Below are 20,365 nucleotides of genomic sequence, written 5' to 3'. Positions count from 1 at the left end.
GGTGGATTTTAGACGGCTGAATTCGGTGACAGAGCCAGTGGCTTTCCCCATGCCCAGAGTGGATGATCTCCTGACAGCGGCACGCAGGGGCAAGATTTTCACCAAGCTAGACCTGAGGGGGGCGTACAACTTGATCAGGATCCGGGAGGGCGATGAGTGGAAAACCACGATGTTCACGCCTCTGGGCTCTTTTGAATATCTGGTGATGCCCTTCGGGTTGCAAGGGGGCTCAGCATGCTTCCAGGCCTTCATGCACCACGTCCTGGGGTCCCTACTCTTCAGGAAATGCTTGGTCTTTCTGGATGACATCCTTATTTACTCCAACGACCCAGTGCAGCACGTGAAGGACGTCAGGGAGGTGTTACAGCGCCTGAAGGAGAACCACCTGTATGTGAAGCTGGAGAAGTGCAAGTTTCACACCAAGGAGGTGGACTTCCTGGGCTACAAGCTGTCAGACAAGGGGCTAGCGATGGACAAGGACAAGGTGCAGACCATCCTGGACTGGCACAGCCCCAGGACGCGCAAAGATGCCCAACGCCTACTAGGCTTTGCCAACTTCTACAGGAAGTTCATCAAGAACTTCTCTCGAGTTACGGCTCCCATCACTGACTGCCTGAGAGGCAAGCAGAAGTTCAGGTGGACACCAGAGGCGCAAGCAGCGTTCGAAAGCCTCAAGAGGGTGTTCGCCTCAGACCAGAACCTGTTCCACGTGGTTCAGGACGCGCCCCTACGCATTGAGACAGATGCTTCGGATAAGGCTGTGGGCGCCATTTTGTTGCAACTGGACGCCAACAGAGTGGAGACCCTGTGCCTTCTTCTCCAGGAAGTTGACCCAGCCCGAGCGAAACTACACAGTTTTTGATCGGGAACTTCTTGCGATCCACGCGGCGTTCCAGCACTGGAGACACTTCCTGGTGGGCGCCAAGCACCCCATCCAGGTGTGCACAGACCACAAGAACCTGGAGTTCTGGAGAACTGCCAGGGTGCTCAACCAGCGGCAGATACGGTGGGCAGAGTTCTTCTCGAACTTCAACTTCTCCATACATTACATCCCGGGAGAGCAGAATGTCAGGGCGGATGCCCTCTCCCGCAAGCCAGAGTACATGGAGGAGGAGGAGGCGCCACCAGCCCCAAGGCACATTTTCCCCCCGTCGGCATGGTCCTGCGGAGCAGCAGTGGTGAGCGAGGCAGAACTCACAGCACTGACGGCAGCGGATGAATTTGCCAACCGCATCTTCAGAGAACTGAGAGGGGGGAGGGAGCAGGCAAAAGACTTTGCAGAACGCAGAGGGCTGCTTTTCTACAAGGGTGCGCTGTACCTACCCACCAACCAGCTTCGACGTACGGTCCTCAAGCAGATGCACGACAACCCAACAGCGGGGCATTTTGGAAGGGACAAGACCACTCACCTAGTCATGAGACACTTCTGGTGGCCAGGGGTGAGGGAAGATGTTCGAGACTATGTAAGGGGCTGTAACACCTGCCAGCGGGCGAAGGTGGTCAGAGCAGCGCCACCAGGGTTGCTGGAGCCCTTAGCCACACCACACAGGCCGTGGGAAGTGGTGTCCATGGACTTCATCACAGATCTGCCTTCGTCCAGGGGTAAGACTGCAGTGTTGGTGGTGGTGGACCTCATGTCCAAAATGTGTCACTTTATACCGTGTGCCAGGGCAGTCTCGGCAGAAGAGACAGCCAAACTGTTTGTTGATCACGTTTTCAGACTGCATGGATTACCTTTAAGGGTTATTTCGGATCGTGGCCGCCAATTTGTTTCCAGGTTCTGGCGGCGGCTCATGAACCTCCTGCAGGTGGAGGTCAGCTTGTCGACGGCTAGACACCCGCAGACCAACGGACAAGCGGAGAGGGTCAACGCCATTCTGCAGCAGTACCTGAGATGCTACGTCAGCCAGCGGCAAACGGACTGGGTGGATCGCCTGCCACTAGCAGAATTTGCCTACAACAATGCAGTGCACGTCTCCACAGGGGTGTCGCCCTTTAAGGCCAATTACGGGCGCGACCTCAGATCTTTCCCAGAAAGGGAGGGGGAGGAGGAGGAGGAGGGCCCACAGGCTGAGGATTGGGCAGAGGAACTGGAGACGGTGCACCAGCAGCTCAGAGAACACTTGGAGAGGGCCAAGGAAGCGTACAAAAAGGGGGCAGATCGCCACAGGCGACAAGGGGAGGTCATCAGGGTGGGGGACAAGGTGTGGTTGTCCTCGGAGGGCCTTCCCACCAGGGGGAGGTGCAAAAAGCTGGCACCCAAATGGCTGGGCCCCTTCACGGTCACGCAACAGGTCAACCCGGTGGCATACAGGCTGGCACTGCCAGAGGACATGAGGGTGCATCCAGTGTTTCATAGATCGCTGCTGTCGCCGTACAGGGAAAGCAGCAGGCTCCGAGACAGCGAACAAACCCCCGAGGGAGGGGGGGAGAGGGAAGGCAGGGAGCAACTCAATGAGGCCACGGCCATCCTGGATTCAAGGTGGGGGGTGGGGGGCCTGGAGTACCTCATGGCATGGGAGGATGCTCCACCGTCCCAGAATGAATGGGTCCCCGCCACTCAGATACAGGAGGAATTCTTGGTGGAAGAATTTCACGCCCTCTTTCCCCACAGACCCAAGCCCTGGCACAGGGAAAGGGAGGGGGAGGAGGAGGAGGCACGGGAGAGCAGCTCCCCATGGCGCTGGGAAGCGGAGTTTGAGGAACCAGAGGATGAGGTATGGGTGTCGCCAAGATCCACCCAGTCAGAGGAAGGAGCAGATTGGCAAAACATTTTTACCCCCACCAGCTCTGACGCCACGGACTTTTTGGGATTCCCGTCCTCCCAGGCGGAAGGGGGGGGCTCGCAGGACTGGGGGGAGGTGTTCACACCAACGGGCTCGGAGAGCACCGAGTTTTTAGGCTTCCAGTCGTCACCGACACATGGAGGGGGCCTGGGGAGGGGTGAAGGAGAGCTTGGGAGGGGGGTGGATGTGAGGGACAGGGGATATCGCGAAGTCCCTCCCCTCCTGAGTTCAAGCCCGTCCCCGAGCAAAGGGGAAAGCAGGGAGAGTTCCGATTCCAGTGGGGAAGCAGGAAGTCGTGTCCGAGGCTCAGGCAAGGTAGAGGAGCCAGGGTCCCAGGTGGGACAGGAAGGGGCAAGTAAGGGGGGAAGACCCATCCCCCCAACTCCAGAATTACGCAGGAAGAGGAGGGGCAAGAGGATGGGTCTGCCAAAGCTTTTGTGTTGGAGAAAGACGCGCCAAAAGCCATTAGGAGGTTCTGAAACCGACTGACAACATCGCTCCGTGTAAATAGCAATGACTTGAGCACTGTAAATACGCAGCACCAATAAAAGAATAAAATGCAGAGCTGCGTAGCGTCGTTACTCTGAAGTAGTCCACTCCGGCCACTGTGACATAACCATTTCCTTCTTTTGGTCTCTGCATGGCTGTGCAAAGGCTAGCTTGTTTACTTTCTAGATTCCATTTTGCAATCGGGCCCAAAGGACCACCTAAGTTGGCTCTGAGAGACATGACACAGACATGACAGACCCTGAGCTACAACTTTTCTAACTTTCACTTTTCTCCATCTGAGGGAGAAAAGTGAAAGTTAGAAAACAGAATACAATTAAAGATGTTGATAAATATTTGCTACCAACAATTTCAGAAATAAGACCAAAAGCTCAAAAATAAGTTGAGAAACAGTAACGGTCTGCAGCATTACTTCAGTGTAAAGAAGCAACTGGCATCCTCTGGGTGAGAAGAGGCTAAGTAGCTAGGAAGAAATCCCAATGGAGCAAGAGAGGGCAGCGCCTACCTCCCATCCCAGACCCAACCCCTTTTGGCAGCAGAGCAGAGTTATCAGGTTCAGAAGCAGCAAGCAGAGGACAAAGGAAATTGTTTTGAAATAGACAGCTACTATTATGTGGAATGACAGGTAGGAAAGATTAGAGGGGGGGGGGAGCTCACCAAAAAACACCTCCCAAGGGGAGCGGAGGGAAGGGCTCCATTGAAATTCAGTGGACATTCAAAAGTAGAGAACCAACCAGCCCTGGCTTCCTCTTAACCCTTCCTCTCAATACACACAGGCACATTCCCGCCAAGCCAGGCTTTCCACTAGATCAGAAACTCTCCTCCGTTTCCTGCCCCATGTGCTAAGTGCAGCACAAGGAGAGAAAAAGGGTCCCAGTGAGCAAGGGAAAGGCAAAGCCCCCAGAAAACGGAAGGGCCGCTTTCGGCTTCTCTGCTGATTCTCCCCTTTGCACCCCAACGAAGAAAAAGTTGCGGCACCAGCCCGTACAGAAGGGATGGGGGGGTGGAGGGAGCTGAAAGTTGGCAATTAATTTCTTGGGGACATTTACCGACAACTAAACACCCTTAGTTTTGTGATTTGACAGCCATAGCAATGCAGGTCTAGGAACACCCGTACAATTATGCATTGAAAGGGAATTAAAAGGGGAAACCTCCCCCCTTTCCGGGAAAGCGCTTTCCTTACTGGGGCACTGCAATTCTCAGAGGGGGAGAACTCGCCCCCCATAGTAATGCGGGTCTCCAGGCAGGCGATGCTCCCTCCGGCAACCCCCTCCGCTCCACTCGTACAGGAAACCAAGGTCGGTGGGGCAGAATCCCAATTTCGGCTTCCAAGGGACCCCTTCCTCCCTCCCGCCTTTCGCTCCCCTTTCGGAAAACTTTGCTTGGAAGGTGTGCTGGCTGGGAGGACACGGAGCAGGGAAAGCGGGGCGGAGGAGGGACGTTTCGGGGGGGCGAGGGAGGGAGGGAGGGGAGCCCCGGGGAGGGGAGGCCGCGCAGAGGGACCCCTCGGCCTCGGCGGGAGCAACGCGCCCTCGGGGCGAAAGCGGGAAGCGGGGCTGGGGACCCCTCGACGCGAGGCTGGGCGGGGGGAGCACCTCTCCCCCCCCCCGCGAGGGGATCCGCACTCACCGCCTGCGCAGCTCCTCCGGGGTCAGCGGGGCGGCCCGGGCGGGCATCGGGACCAGCAAGGCGGCAGGAAGGCAGGAAGGCAGGGAGGAGACGGATTCGCGCGCGCGCGCGTCGGGGAGGGAGGGGGCGGAGCGAGCCTCGAGACAGACCATCCGGAATTGGGGAGGAAGGGGCGGGCCTTCACCAGCCGCCACTCACGGAGAGGGAGAAACCAAATAGGTGGGGGGGGAGCGGAAGAGGCGCGAGAGAGGACTCGGCAAGAGGTGATAGGGGAGGCCGAAGAGGCGGGTGGGATGTACCATTGTCCTGTCTATCTGTCTACGTACAGTATATGTATATACAGTGCAGTATGGAACTGAAAGGCCGGACCCTGGGGGGGGGGGTGTTTTCGGGCCTCCTCGGAGTCCGGATCCCCCGCTTCCGGACAGACTCTCCCCTGGAGCCGAGGCAAGCGGGAAAGGCAGCCCTCAGGCCCGGCCCTTGGGCGAGAGGTCCGCCTGTCCCCGTCCGGCAAGGGCGGCAGCCTGGCTTCGCTCCGCGCCCATGGCCTCCTCCACGCACCCCGCGTTTCTGAGACTCCGGCCAGGCGCAGCGAACCGAGGCCGGAGCGCGGCTGGGAGGCTGGCACTCGGGGTTCAGCTGGGGGTCTATTGCGAGGTTGAAACGCAGGGGGCGCGGGACAGCGAGAGAGCGCGGCTGCCGGGCTGCCGACAGGAGGCCAGGATCCACAGGAGCAGCAGATTCCAGTGCGGATCATTATTCCACCCCCCCCCCCCCTGTTCCTGATGTCGATCTTCACTCCCTCTTCTTCCATGGCAGGGAGGGAAGAGTACCATTTTTTTCTCAGGTACCAAAATGTCTTGGACCAGACCCGACCCCCATGCAGGAGTGAGGAGCCTCCAGCCCACGGGCCCCACGCCTCTCTGTCATTTCCTCAAAATTCCAGCAGATGGCCCTGTTGCTCCTGGGAAAGTGCTTAATGAAAAATAACAAACTTTAATAATCCTATATAATAAAGTGCAAGTGTCTCTGCATCCAGATTCCCTGTGTCCCATTTTCCGCGCTACTAAGCATGTGCCCCACGGACACAGGGATTGGACGCAGAGACTGCGCGCGCACACACACACGCTCTCCTCACCCCACCCCCCCATCCCTCTGCCCTGCACTGGCTCAATAAGCAGTTAAAACAGAGGCCACCAGGTGGAAGGCAGGAGCAGGCAGCAAGGCCCCTAAGCAGGGCAGGCCCTCTCTCAACGTGCCCAAGGGCCTGAGGAGGAAGCCGGGACGACCAAAAAATCGAGGCCCCGGCTTCTCCTCACTAACAGGCCCAAAATTGAGGCCCAAACAGCGCAAGCAACCTGGAGACCCCCGCTGGGCCGGAACGGCCAGGAAAGGCGCGGGGAGGCCACTGAATGTTCAGCGCCAACCGTGGGACCCTCAGAAAGCGCCGGGGTGGGCGCAAGCCCCCCGGACAGTAAAGCTCCCTCCCGAACGCAGCAGGCGACTGAAAAACAGCAGCGGAGGCCAACAAAAGTAGCGGGAGCCACCCCCACCCCCCGAAAAACTGGGCGTACACCCCGGAGCAGCCGCCTGGGCCATCCAGGAGCCAGAATTCGGCCACTGGGCCCTGGCAGCAGCAGCGCTATTGACGGGGAAAAAATAGGAACCAAACGGCAGGCGCAAAAAGTGCACGAAAACAGGGTGGGGAGGGATCCGCACTCCAAACACAAGCTTCGGAGGGGGTAAAGGAAGAAATATCCCCCGCACCCCCCAGCCGAGCCCGGGCTGTAAAGGTAAAAAAAGGGGGGGGACTTTGGCTTCGGGTTTGGGAACGGGGGGAGAAAATTAGGGATAAATTAAGGATCAAAGGGAGGGGGGAAGGAACAATAAATTAGACAAGGAATAAAAGCCCCCCACGCGCCGCTGCCACCGAAAAAGGCTGAATGTTCTAGCGCCCCTTTATTTTATAAGTTGACTGTATTTCGGTTGGAAAGTTTTTGTATTTCTTCTTTTTTCTTCATACAGTACATATTGGAAAATAAAAGAGTTTGCTTAAAAAAAAAATCCACCATGTTGCAATCATGGGTTTTGGCATCCAAGAATAAAGTTGCACATTACAAGAGGCAAATTATGCAAAGAACTCCTCCTCTAAGTGTGTCCCACACTCTGTTCTTCTCTCACTATAATGAATTTATAATTTGAAATAAATTGCTAATGTAATGCTGAGCTAATACAAGAGCCCCCAAACCTGGTGGGGCTATCAATGGTCCCTTGATCTTTAATGGCACAGCTGCCCTCGCACTTCTGGTGCTGCCTAGGAACACAAGAACTGCTGCACTAGGTCAGACCAAGGGTCCCATTGCCAACAGCAAGGACAGGTCCCAGGGTTCGGAGAAGCGCTGCGCAAGCGCTTCTCTGAACCCCAGGATGTTCTAGCGCCAGTTATTGAACGGGCTGAAATACACTAGTAATAATAATAATAATAATAATAATAAATCCCTTGTAATTATTTTTCCCACCACACTGTGTCACTGTATATCCAAACATACATTAAACATATATCCAAACATACATTAAAAAGAAACAGACAAACAAATAATACATATCACATTTTCAATCTCTTACTTTGTTTAACATTATCTTGGTGACTTCCTCAAATCCCTTCCTTCTGATTTTCATAGTTTCATACTAATAATCATAGCAGATTTCTTCATCCCAATTTTGTCTCTTATTCTTTAAACAAATATTCCAAAAGCTATACTTAATCTCTAGACTTATCCCTTTCCCTTAACATATTTTCCACCTTCTTACCCCCCCTCCACAGGCCCCTTCCTGCCACAAGAGAATCCCATGAAAGGTGGGCAATCGAAGGTGGTCCATTTTATAATTGGGTTTGTCCCCACCTCCCCCTCCCTCCCCCCCCAGAACCTCCCATTTGATACAGCAATTCCATTATACAGCCAAGATTTCAAAACCATTTTTCAACCTGCCTTTATTAAAATTTTGCAATTTCTTTTCTCAGCCCACCCCCACTCTCTCCCATTTTAGAACCCAAATCTTTATCCTCCCCTCCTTCTGCCTCTCCAACCCCTCAATTTCACTCCCTTGCCCAATTGTATTTTTCCATTCTTCCCAATTTCCCCATGAAATCAGTTCCCATTCTTGATCTTCCATTTCCACAAAGTCCATATTCCACAATGTATCTTGATAATTCTTCTCTTCATATTGAGCTCTTTCTTATTTCTTTACTTTGTCTTGTTGCACATCATCAGGAACTTGTTTTTCAATTTCCCTCTCATTCTCAATACTTTCTTTTAATTCCTGTACCTGGTCCGAAACACTTGATAACTGTAGGCTGAACTGTTGCTGCCCCTTTGTAAGGTCTCCCAATAGTTTTAACACTGTCTGTTGGAAAACAGATGTTCTGGATGTTGACATTCTTTCCAACTCAAGGGCAGAATGGAGATGAGTTTCAATCTTCCAAAACAATAGAATCCATCTTGGCTAGAAATTTTCCCATAGTCCTTATACCAATTCAATTTTTTCACATATCATCCAGAATCAGTCTCAACTTTTATTGACAGCTGTTAAAATTACTTCTCAATATTTCCTCGCTGTTGCTCCTGGGCTGCTGGCACCAGGGTTGAAAAGGGGCATTTCCCCCCCATCACCTTCTTTCACAGGGATTTTCCTTTTTAGCAGAGAAGTCTACTCCCCTACCGGTACACCCTGCTTTTTAGGGGGGGGAATTAAGGTCTTTCTTTGGGGATTTAAAATCTCTTCAACTTTGTTTCCAGCTTTATGACATTTTACTGCTTCCTAATCAATCAGTGGGTAGAGATTGACTCCCGTTTTTAAATCTCTTCCCATGGACCAAATTATCCAATTAAAAATTAAGTCCAATTATCCTTTTACTCACGACCTGTCCAAATTTTCTCCAATTTTTGCTTTGTGAGAATCTATCACTCTCCGCCTCCAGCATGAAGCTTCACTCCAGGGTAACGCTGGTGCTCAAAATGGCCCCCGCGACTACCACCCTTCTCCTCTAGCGCTCTTATTGGGGCTTACCGGCGAGTAGGGGAATCGCGAAACGGGGCGCCGCTGAGCTCTTCGTTCCCAGAACGCTCTATCTGGGGCTCTTACGGGGCGCCGCGTTGCTTTCACAGCCCTCCCCCCCGCCTCGAGGAGCCGGGTTGCCTCGGAGCTCAAGGCAAACCCCGCCGGACGGCACTGGCGATAGACCGGAAGTCAGAGAGTGTTAGGATTCTTGTCCCATGCTTGCAGTCATGGGATTGTTTTTCTCACATGGCAGTTATGTTTTTGTTCTACATAGTGGGAAGTGACGGAGACAGGATGTTTGTATTACTGTGTTCTATGATGTGGGACTATTGTCCTTTGTCTCTTTCTCTTTGGTGTCTGAAGAAGGAGCTGAGTCAGAATGCTCCAAGTGCATTATATGTAAATAAAGTAGTTTAGCCAAAATGCTGTGCTGCTGAGTCTGTCATGCGAACTCTGCAGAATCTTGAAGTGTGCTGATGCCTCTTGGTATCAGTTGCTGTGATGTGCGGGCTGGAGAAAGCTTTTGAAGCTCCCGAATGACCGACCAGGAGGGAGAGAACATGCCAGTCGGGCATGTGTATCTGTCGGATGCCTACTCATGCGTAGGACGCTCCTGACAGAGAGTACTTTTAAAGCAGGCATGTCAAACCTGCGGCCCTCCAGATGTTTTGGCCTACAACTCCCATGATCCCTAGCTAGCAGGACCAGTGGTTGGGGAAGATGGGAATTGTAGTCCAAAACATCTGGAGGGCCGCAGGTTTGACATGCCTGTTTTAAAGTCTAAAAATAATGCATCCTGTATTTCCTCGATGCTTATTAAAAAGACCATTAGCGGGTAATTGTTTATTCTTTTGTCAGCCCCTGCAAGTTTTACTCCATGCCAGCTCTGCAGGCGGGGAGGGGGGCAACATAACTGGGCTCCTGAGCCCCATGGGGTGCCACAGAGAGTGTGGTTGGTCAAGAGAGTTGTGGACTCAAAAAGGTTGAAAACCTCTGCTATAGACCATGTTCTCTTACACTGGCCCTCTTATCAGCATGCTCGTACAAAGAATATTGCCCCGTTGCTCTTAGAATAATACCCTGAAGTTCAAGTTTGGAATTGTTCAGGAAACAGAAAAACAAAACAGAAAGAGTGATAGTAGAGACAAAAAATACAGCGACACAGAATGGTGGGAAAAATAATTATAGCAGATTTAATATTTTTTTTTAAAGTTTGTTATTTTTCATTAGGCACCTTCCCAGGAGAGGAGCAACAGGGCATCTGTTGGAATTTTGAGGAAATAACAAGTACTGATTCTTATCCAATCCCGCCGCCTCAGGCCTACCTCACCCCACCACCTGAGGCCTAAGCCACTCTTAGGCCTCTCCACAGTCGCCGACCAACCCCTCCAAGCCCGCCGCCTCAGGCCTACCCCGCCCCACCGCCGCAGGCCTAACCCATTCTACAGCCTCCACCCACCCCATGGATTCCACCCCCGCTGATCCCAACCTCTCCCGGCACCCTCCACCGTCAATCCTACCACCCCCAGAGACCAGGCCACCTCCTCAACATCCCTAGGCCTCTCCACAGTCCCCGACCACCCCTCCAATCCCGCCACCTCAGTCCTACCCCGCCCCATCGCCACAGCCCTAACCCGCTCTGCAGCCTCCACCCACCCCACGGATTCCGCCCCTGCCGATTCCGAAACCCTCCGTTGCCGATCCCGCCACCCCTAGGGACCAGGCCACCTCCTTAACATCCCTAGTCCTCCCCACAGTCCCCGACCACATCTCCAATCCCTCCATCTCAGGCCTACCCCACCCCGTCGCCTCAGCCCTAACCCTCTCTGCAGCCTCCGCCCACCCCACAAAGATTCCACCATCAAGAAGGAGCAGACTAACCTGGACCACCCAAGGAACCTCACCTCTCCTCAACCCGCCACCCTCCCACCCCCCAAATACCAGGATCACCCAGGGAACCACACCTCCTCTGGGTGGGGGTTACCGGGAAGAGGGAGTTGGGGGATTCACAGGGATAAGCCGACGGGGGGGGGCAACATAATAGATCATAGATGGGGACAGGGTGGGGGCGATCACAGGGATTAGCCACAGCAACGCGTGGCAGGGCCAGCTACCGTGTTTCTCATAAAATAAGACGTGCCTATAAAATAAGCCATGGCACGATTTTCTCAAAGCAATAAAATATAAGGCATAAGGCATCCCCCAAAATAAGACATGCTGGGGTACCGGTACCATACCGTGCTGGGAGCAGGTCCGGATGGCACTTCCGTAAGGAACAGGAAAAGGAAGGTGCCTGTCCTTGCCAGAAGCAGATGCACAACATGCGCCAAGTGGAGCTCAGACGGAGCGGGAGCCGGCAGAAGCTGCAGCACGCCCCGTGCCAAGCCCCGACCCTGCGGAACACACAGTGCGCGCCGCGCCAAGTCCCAACCCAGTGGGACCCGGCAAGGGCAGCAGCGCACGCTGCACACACAGGCACTGAACGGCGCACGTGGGAGTCGAAACCTTCGGAAGTCGAAGCGTTCGGATGTCAAGGTATGACTGTATTCTGTTTCCTCCATCTAGTTTCCCCTTTTCCATTGTATCTTAATCTACATTATACTGTTGAATTTACAACAATCCTGCTAGCCTTTTCACTTGCTTACAATTGTTTCCCTGATACTCCACAAACACTTTCCATTCATCTTCATACACTCGTCCTTCTTGTTCTCCTGCCCTGCTGGTTAGGGCTGCTAGCTCTGCGCATTCCATCATTTTCCAGCTGCCACTCATCCTTTGGAGCCTCTCCCACCTTTAACCTTTTACAGTTGAAGATTGGCAATAATTTATTCAGTGTTGCTGAGAATATTGTATTGAAGATACCTGTGGTGGGACAGGAAACCATTCAATAAACAATCATACATATTAATTTTGTTTACTTTAAGCAGAGGCTTGACAGCCATATGTCAAGAATGCTTTGATGGAGTTTCCTGCTTGCCAGGGGGTTGAACTGGATGGCCCTTGTGGTCTCTTCCAACTCTAGGATTCTATGATTCATAGATCTCAGGGTGGTTCACAACATAGAATTACAATATAAAATCACATTAATGGGATGTGCCAATTTTCATGATATGGCTCTGAGTATGTACACATTTGGAAATGTGCAACAAGCATCTGAGGAGGATATTTTGAAACTGCAGGTGGGGAACAGATTAAGCATCTTTATCAGAAATGGCTCTCCTGAAGTTGATTTTCACTTAAAACAAAAAGCCTCAAACAGCATTTGTGTTTCTGTTACTTGAGTTTGCAGCTAATATGTAGTTAGGCAATTACTAATATTTTAAAGTTTTCTAAAATCGAAGGAACCCAAACGCTAAGATTTTCCAAGTCAGGGAGGTCTCCAGCCTTGGATAATATTATTTTATATTATTTCTCTCTCTCTTTTCTTACCTCTAGCAAGTCTATAATCTTTCTTAGATTTGGCAACAAGAATAGCACACAGTATTCAAAACAGGGATGACCACAAATGAATAAGAGAGAGAGTTTATGATATATTTATTTCATTCTAATAATTTCATTATAATTTCTACATTTTTTCCCCTTTTTCCCCTTTTCCCTTTGTTATTTTTAATAAGCTTTGTAACCTGGCCCCAAGCATTTTGCTATTTCATTCATTTTCTCCTGTAACTGTTTAAAGCAGAAATAAAAAAAATCCTTCCAGTAGCACCATAGAGACCAACTAAGTTTGTCATAAGTATGAGCTTTCATGTCATAGGTATGAGCTTTTCGTGTGTCAGATACTAAAGAAGTGTGTATCTAAATAAGTATCTAAAGAATCTAAAGTATCTAAAGATGTGTGCATGCACACGAAAGCTGAGCAAACTCTAAGTAGCGTCTCTAAGGTGCTACTGGAAGGATTTTTAAATTTTTGTTTTGACTACGTCAGACCAACACGGCTACCTACCTGTAACTGTTTAAAGCAGTAGTTACAGGTAGGTAGCCGTGTTGGTCTGAGTCGAAGCAAAATAAAAAAATTCCTTCAGTAGCACCTTAAAGACCAACCACGAAAGCTCATACCAAAATAAAAACTTAGTTGGTCTTTAAGGTGCTACTGAAGGAATTTTTTTATTTTGTTTAAAGCAGGTATTGGCTAACACCCAATTTATGGGTTCCTTTCAGCAATCTACCTGCTGCATTTTGTATCAACTAAACTCTTATGATACATTTTAACGACAGCACCATTTAGACCATATTTATTTCTATATAAAAATATTTATATACGGTACCTCTATTCTTAAAAAATACCAGAGCAGTTTACAGCAGTTATGCATAAAGCCATGGTCAAAACCATAGTGTTCTTTTAAAATTGGAGATCAGCTAACTTTTATATTGCTGTATTCCTAGAACATGAGGGAGGTGGTGCTGTGGGATAAACCACGGAGTCTAGGGCTTGCTGATCAGAAGGTTGGCGGTTCAAATCCCTAGCTCCTGCCAACCTAGCAGTTCGAAAGCACATCAAGGTGCAAGTAGATAAATAGGGACCGCTCCGGCGGGAAGGTAAACGGCGTTTCCGTGCGCTGCTCTGGCTCACCAGAAACAGCTTTGTCATGCTGCGGACAAACGCCGGCTCCCTCGGCCTATAGAGCGAGATGAGCGCCGCAACCCCAGAGTCGGACACGAATGGACCTGATGGTCAGGGGCCCCTTTACTTTTACATTCCTAGAACAGATATACTGGCCCTGGTAAACTGATTAACAGGAGTATTGTTATAAAGGCATTGAACTCCTTTTTGAAAAGAATCCAAAACAAAGGAGTGAAAATTTTACCCCAGGCAACTGCAAAGCTGGACTGAGACCAGTTTCTGAATTTTGCGCATGCCAACTCTGCTTTATTTTATTTATTAAGATACTTACATACTGCCTATTTTGCAGACAGTATTTTTGCAAAGACAATTCAAAACTATGCAAATACAATGGAAACTTAATCAAATCAAGCAGACAGTAAAAATCTTTAAAAGTCTACAGCGGCTAACATCATGTGCCAGCAAAAGCCCCAGTGAATAATAAAAGTGTCTAGTGTTTAGTTTGTGCTGACATTGTATCACAGTCATACTTGCTTGTCATTCGTAGCATTATACCGTATTTGCACTAAAATCTGAAGCCAGTTAAGTCATTCGGCAAATAGAAAGCACTACTGCTTGGGCAGCAGGTGGGGCTATTCACTAGGTTTTGCCATAAAACCAGGTCCCTTCCTGAGATCACTCACAGCCAGCAAGTGTCTTTCTACTGAAACAAACTCCTGGACTCTGAAAGTTCATCTGCACCATCTCAAAATTTGCTTGTTTCTTCATTTTTGGGGGTAGGAAGCACATGACACCTACAGGCAGGGTGATTTGTCAGGTTCTTTGAAGCTAAAATCCACTTTTCAGCTAATTGGTATTAATGTGACATTTTCTAAATCCACTACATGCCACTGTGCCATGTGATATGTGTTTGCCATATCCCGGTTTTGGGGTTCTTCCATTTCCTGTGTCTCTGGGCTGCTCCCCATGCCCACTCCTCCCAGCCTCTGCCCTCCTCATCTCTCTCTCTCTCTCTCTCTCTCTCTCTAAAAAAATTATAATAACTTTATTTTATACAAGAAATAAAAAATGGCAAGAAACAGTCCAAAAATACAGTAATAAATAAACCATACATAATAGAAATCAATTTTCATCTCTTCAAACACCCCCACCACCCATCCCACCACCCACCCTGTTGTGCTTTCCAGCCAATCTTATATTGCACATTTCTTGTTCTTTACTCATATATATACCTATATCCTCACTATCCATTTTGATAGTCATTTATTGGAACCTTCATAAATCTATTGAGAGGTCGGCTTTCTCCACAAAACTTGCTATGTAATCTTTGAACTCTTTCCTGTCTTTATCCTTTTTTTGTTTATTCCTTTAATATCTGCTATTTTTGTTACCAAATTGTAATATGATATCATTTTTATTTGCCAATCTTCTTTACTGGGTATTCTATCACCCTTCCAATGTTTCACTATAAGGAGTCTGGCCGCTGTTGTCGCATACATTATAATACATCTATCTTTTGCTGGAATTTCCTCATCCAGCATTCCTAATAGAAACAGTTCTGGCTTTTTCTTAAAGGAGTATTTGAGCATCTTTTTCAATTCTTTGTAAATCATTTCCCAGTATTTCTTAATTTCTTTACAATACCACCAAATATGTATATATGTACCAATTTCAGTGTAGCATCTCCAGCATACATTGTTGCTTCCCTTATACATTTTCACTATTTTTTCCGGCGTTAATGCCATCTATATTGCATTTTCATCAGATTTTCCTTCAGATCATAATTGGGTGTAAACTTCATATCTCTATTCCACAGATTTCCCCATTTATCTAACATGATCGTTTTCCCTAGATCCTGTTCCCATTTTATCATTGTTTCTTTTATTTGTTCCTCCTTGGTTTCCCATTCCAATAGTAAAGCATAAAGATTTTTAAATATATTTATCCTTACCCCTTATTAATATTTTATCTAATTTCAAAATTTCTTTATTGAAGCCAATTTTTTAATCTCTTTGAAATCTTTGGTTAATTTGAAAAAATTGCAGCCAACTAGTCAAATAGGGTTTAATTACATTATAATCATTTAAATTTAATTTCCCATCTATCTCTACTAATAAATCTTTATAAAATGGCCAATTTGTTCCCATATTCCTCCTTCTCACAGTAAACAATTTCCAGGGGTGATATCCATCCCGGTATTTTAGGTTCTAGTATGCCATGGTATTTCCTCCATATTTTGTATATGGACTTCCTTCTACAGTAATATTATTCATAAAAATACTTTGGGTTTTTAATTTTCTTCCATTAAGTACCAATGCCACCCAGAGCTCAGACCCACCCCTTCCAAATCTAATACCTCATCATTTTTTAATTCCATCCACTCCTTCGTCCAATTCAGGCCTGCCACGTCATGATATAATTCCAAATCCGGGAGTCCAAATTCTCCTCTTCCTTTATGATCAACTAATACTTTATATTTGATTCTTGGCTTCCTGCCATTCCAAATGAACTTAGTAACATCCCGCCTCCAATCTTTGAAACATTTTGCTCCGCCCAATATTGGTAAATTTTGAAAATAGTAATTCATTTTGGGGAGTATGGACATTTTAATAATTGCTATTCGACCTAATAGTGAAATTTTAAATTTGGACCAATTTTCCATTGTCTTTTTTAATTTCTCCCATATTTTTTCATACTTTTCCTGAATTAAATCAATACATATTTCATGTTCTTTTTTATTTCATTACCTGTTAATTTTTCCAAATTTTGCTTTTCCTCAATTTCCATATTTTTACAGCCCTTGTTTAGGGAGGCTTTTAATGTTTAATAGATTATTTTATTTTTCTGTTGGAAGCCACCCAGAGTTGTTGTTGTTGTTGTTGTTGTTGTTGTTGTTGTTGTTGTTGTTGTTGTTGTTATCATTAATTACTTCCTGATCTGAAAAGTCCCATGAGTGGTGTGGTTTCATGGTTTCCCCCCCTGGCACCCAGGAAGGCTACAGGCTGCAGACCACTAGAGAGATGATTTGAGGAATGCCAGAAAGGTCCCTCACAAATACCCCTCTGCCACCATGAAAGTATGTTAAGCAGGATAAAAGTCTGCATCACACCTATAAGAATTTCACTCTTCCCTTTGATAATTTTTGAATGCAATTTCCTTTCTCATTAATTGATGGAGAATGGTACTGAAAGAAACAAAGGAAGCACGTTTTTGGAACAGCACCACTAATGAGAACACTTCTTGAACCTAAATGGAAAATCCAGGGGTGGCCCACACACTGGGTCCTCAGTCTTTCATAAGTTAAAAATGATCTCTGCTCAGAGGCTCATAGCTGACAGTGGTCACAAGACTGAAGCAGGAGCAAAGTGTAGTCTCCATTGTCAGTCACTGTTCCAAATGCAAGAGACAAAGACACATTAAAGGGGTGATTGGCTCAGCTGCAGCATAGCAGCATTACTGGGGCAGTCCAGGGGTGGTAACTGAATCATTTATCTGAAAGTGGGGAGGAACAGAATGAGGTGAAAAATAGACTTGAGTGGGTTAGGAAGGCAAAACAAAAGCAAGCAAGCAATCAAACAAACAAGAAACCAGCAAGAATTAGGGGCAGGCAGAGGGTCTACGGTTTACATGAACAATAGGCTGATCAATCTCTTACCTAGGCAGGCTGTTCTCTGGAAATATCTATACCCACCTATCATCTGCCTTGGAGACAGAGCATCATCAAGTACCAGTGTTCTGCTGGATTAAAGGTAAGCATTGTTGCCCAAGTGGTATGAGATTCTAAGGATTCCAGGTACTTATCCAAGGTTTTGTTTCCTTGGAATGAGGGATAGCTGAGACTGTGGTGTCTTTAGGATACAGTATATGTTTATTTACCTATATATACAACCTAAGCCCACACTAAAGGGGCTCACAGCACTAACACCCCAAAGGTATTGCTTCTCCCACAGACACAGCCTTGGATTCCAGCAGAAATCAAGCCTGACTCTCCCACTCTGGCTTCTGCCTATTTCTAGCCCTACTTCTGAATTGGAAGTGGCTTAAAAAGTACATCCTCTGTCTTGCAATCAAATGCATCAGAATGCAGGTTCTAATTAATTTCTGGAATGTCTTGTCTGTTTCCACCCTAAACCTGGTACTAGAGGGGAGTACAGTGGAACCTCGGTTTATGAACACCTTGGTTTACGAATTTTCGGTTTACGAACGCCGCGGACCCATCTGGAACGGATTAATTCACTTTCCATTACTTTCAATGGGAAAGTTTGCTTCAGTTTATGAACGCTTCAGTTTATGAACAGACCTCCGGAACCAATTGTGTTCATAAACCGAGGTACCACTGTAGTGAAATCTACAGCTGTGGCACCCACCAAGGGCAAGGAATTTCAGTTCAAATTCTGACACTCCTTCTTCTTCTTCGGCGATCACTTGTAGTCAAGTAAGATTGTATTCCATAAACACAGTTTTAACAATGGGTCCATAAGTGACTGTGGAGGCCAATTCTGGATCCACACATCCTTCCACAGTGGGGAAATTGGTTTCCAGGCAGGAGTGGATTTGCTAAGCGTGCCTTCCTCTTAGCACATTTCTCCCTTGTGTCCTGAGATCGAGTTTCTTCAAAGCCCATGACACCTTTGGTAAAGGCTGTTCTCCAACTGGAGCGCTCGCAGGCCAGTGTTTCCCAGTTGTCAGTGTTTATGTCCTGGTCCTCAAACACTCTGCACTTCAATCAGGAGAAAGCCGCAGTCGCAGAGCTCAGGTGATGCTGGATTTCGGCATCAGTGTTGGCCCTTGTGGAAAGGTAACAGTCCAAGTAGGAGAAGTGATCAACATTTTCCAACGTTACACCACTGAGTTGGATTTGTGGCACTACAGAGGGGTTATCTTGTACTTGTTGGTGCAATAATATTGTCACCATTGCCATTTGGCGCGCCTTTCCCCAGCCCCTCTTATTAACCCCTTGACCTCTCCTCCCAGCTCCAACTTGTTCATTTAAATCAGGGGTAGCCAATGTGGTGCCCTCCTGATATTTCAGACTATGGCTCCTGTCACCCCATCACTAGCTATGCAGGCTGGGCTGGAAGAAGTAAATTGCTGGTGTGAACAGGAGGAAGCTCAGCTCCTCTCTAAATTCCATATAAGATGCAGTCACAGAAAGCAACTATTTCCTCTTCAAAGGGGCTTTGACTTTCTCCAGGTTTTAGATTATTCAGAGGCCACTTCCCCCACGAGTCCAGCATGGCATATGAGAAGTCCCACTGCAACAAGGCTCATTACTCTTCAGGATCCGGTCCCTAATTAGGAAGTGGATGTGAATAGTTTTTATAAGTCCCTGCTGAGCTGTTACGAGAAGCCCAGCCAATAGCAGCAGCACAGCTCCAGCCAGCTGTGTTTTATCAAAAAGTTATTTTCTTTTGTAAGGAGAAGGAACTGCACGTCAGCTGAATAAGGAGACTCATTAGGACTAGGCCTTGTCCTGGGGCCTCTTTGGTTTGCCTCCCCTCCCCCCCTTAAGCAATGCCCTTGGAAGCATGGGTGTAGCCAGGACTTGGGGGGGGGAGTGCAGAACCAATGTGATTGGTCACTTAGTTAAGCATTTCTATTCTTTTACTTGATCTGGGGTTCAGCTCCCCCCCCCCTCTTGGCTAGGCCCATGCTAGGAAGCAGGTTACTTCCTGAGATAGATCTTGCTGGGGGTTGTGACGTTGGGATTGTAAGGACCTCTTCTTGTCACCTCTGATGATGGAGCAGGACTAAAATCACTGCTTTTTCTCCAAGAGGCCTTCTGTTCCCCAGCTTTTAATATGTGTGGGAGCTCCTTTGGGAAGAATGTCCTGATGGAGTGAACTCAGTCCTGGGCCAGATCTTCCTGTCCTCCCTCTTTTGCCCTTAACACAATGTCTGACCCACCACTTACGGGAGCTCTCCTCGAGGCAAAGAGATCATAGAGTTGGAAAGGACCCTGAGGATCATCTAGTCCCACTCCCTACAATGCAAGAATAGGCAGCTGTCCCTTACAGAGATTGAACCTTCAACCTTTACGTTATCAGCGCCATGCTCTAACCAACTGAGCTATCCAGCTGATGTTACGTCTCTCACTACCACTGCTCCCTGCCCTCCTTGACTGCTTTGGCCTGGCTGGAAAGTGTCCTAAAACTGTGGCTATGCCTCTTGCTTGCCAAGATGGAGAGGTGTGGAGGTGTGGAAATGTTTGGCTTTTGCATGGCTGGATTGTGTAGCCTGCCATACTAGGGTAAGATTTGCTAGGAGCTGGAGGGAAAGGTGAAGGTAAAGGACCCCTGACAGTTAAGTCCAGTCGCGAATAACTCTGGGGTTGCGGCGCTCATCCCACTTTACTGGCCGAGAGAGCGGACGTTTGTCCACAGACAGTTTTTCCGGATCATGTGGCCAGCATGACTAAGCTGCTTCTGGCGAAACCAGAGCAGCGCACAGAAACACCGTTTACCTTCCCGCCGGAGTGGTACCTATTTATCTACTTGCACTTTGACATGCTTTCGAACTGCTAAGTTGGCAGGAGCTGGGACAGAGCAACGGGAGCTCACCCCGTCGTGGGGATTCAAACCGCCGACATTTCGATCGGCAAGCCCTAGGCTCAGTGGTTTACACCACAGCGCCACCTGCGTCCCTAGGAGCTGGGAAACCAGGGTTCAAATCCCCACTTAGCCCAGGAGCTTGTTAGGTGATTTGGGGGTCTGTCACAGTCTCTCAGCCTAACCTCCCTCACAGGTTTGCTGTGAGGAGACCACCTTGAGTTCCTTAGAGAATACCGTAGTTGGGATATAAATTTAATAATAAGCAAACAAAC

General features: G+C 48.4%; 1 protein-coding gene across 2 annotated transcripts in view; it reads right to left on the bottom strand.

The window, feature by feature from the left end:
• The window catches only part of DNMT1 (DNA methyltransferase 1), a 49,910-nt gene extending 44,798 nt beyond the window's left edge, over window positions 1-5,112 (bottom strand). For both annotated transcript variants that reach the window (XM_060269086.2, XM_088658457.1), the window contains exon 1: window positions 4,923-5,112. In XM_060269086.2, coding sequence (XP_060125069.2) covers window positions 4,923-5,074 — 152 coding nt within the window. In that variant the 5' untranslated portion in view covers window positions 5,075-5,112. The remainder of the gene's footprint in view (window positions 1-4,922) is intronic.
• Window positions 5,113-20,365: the final 15,253 nt, after the last annotated feature.

Source organism: Zootoca vivipara, chromosome 15 (assembly GCF_965207765.1).
Source record: "Zootoca vivipara chromosome 15, rZooViv2.hap1.1, whole genome shotgun sequence".
NCBI classification, from domain to species: Eukaryota; Metazoa; Chordata; class Lepidosauria; order Squamata; family Lacertidae; genus Zootoca; species Zootoca vivipara.
The sequence above is the reverse complement of the archived record's forward strand: the minus strand, read 5'-3'. Positions and strand labels throughout refer to the sequence as shown.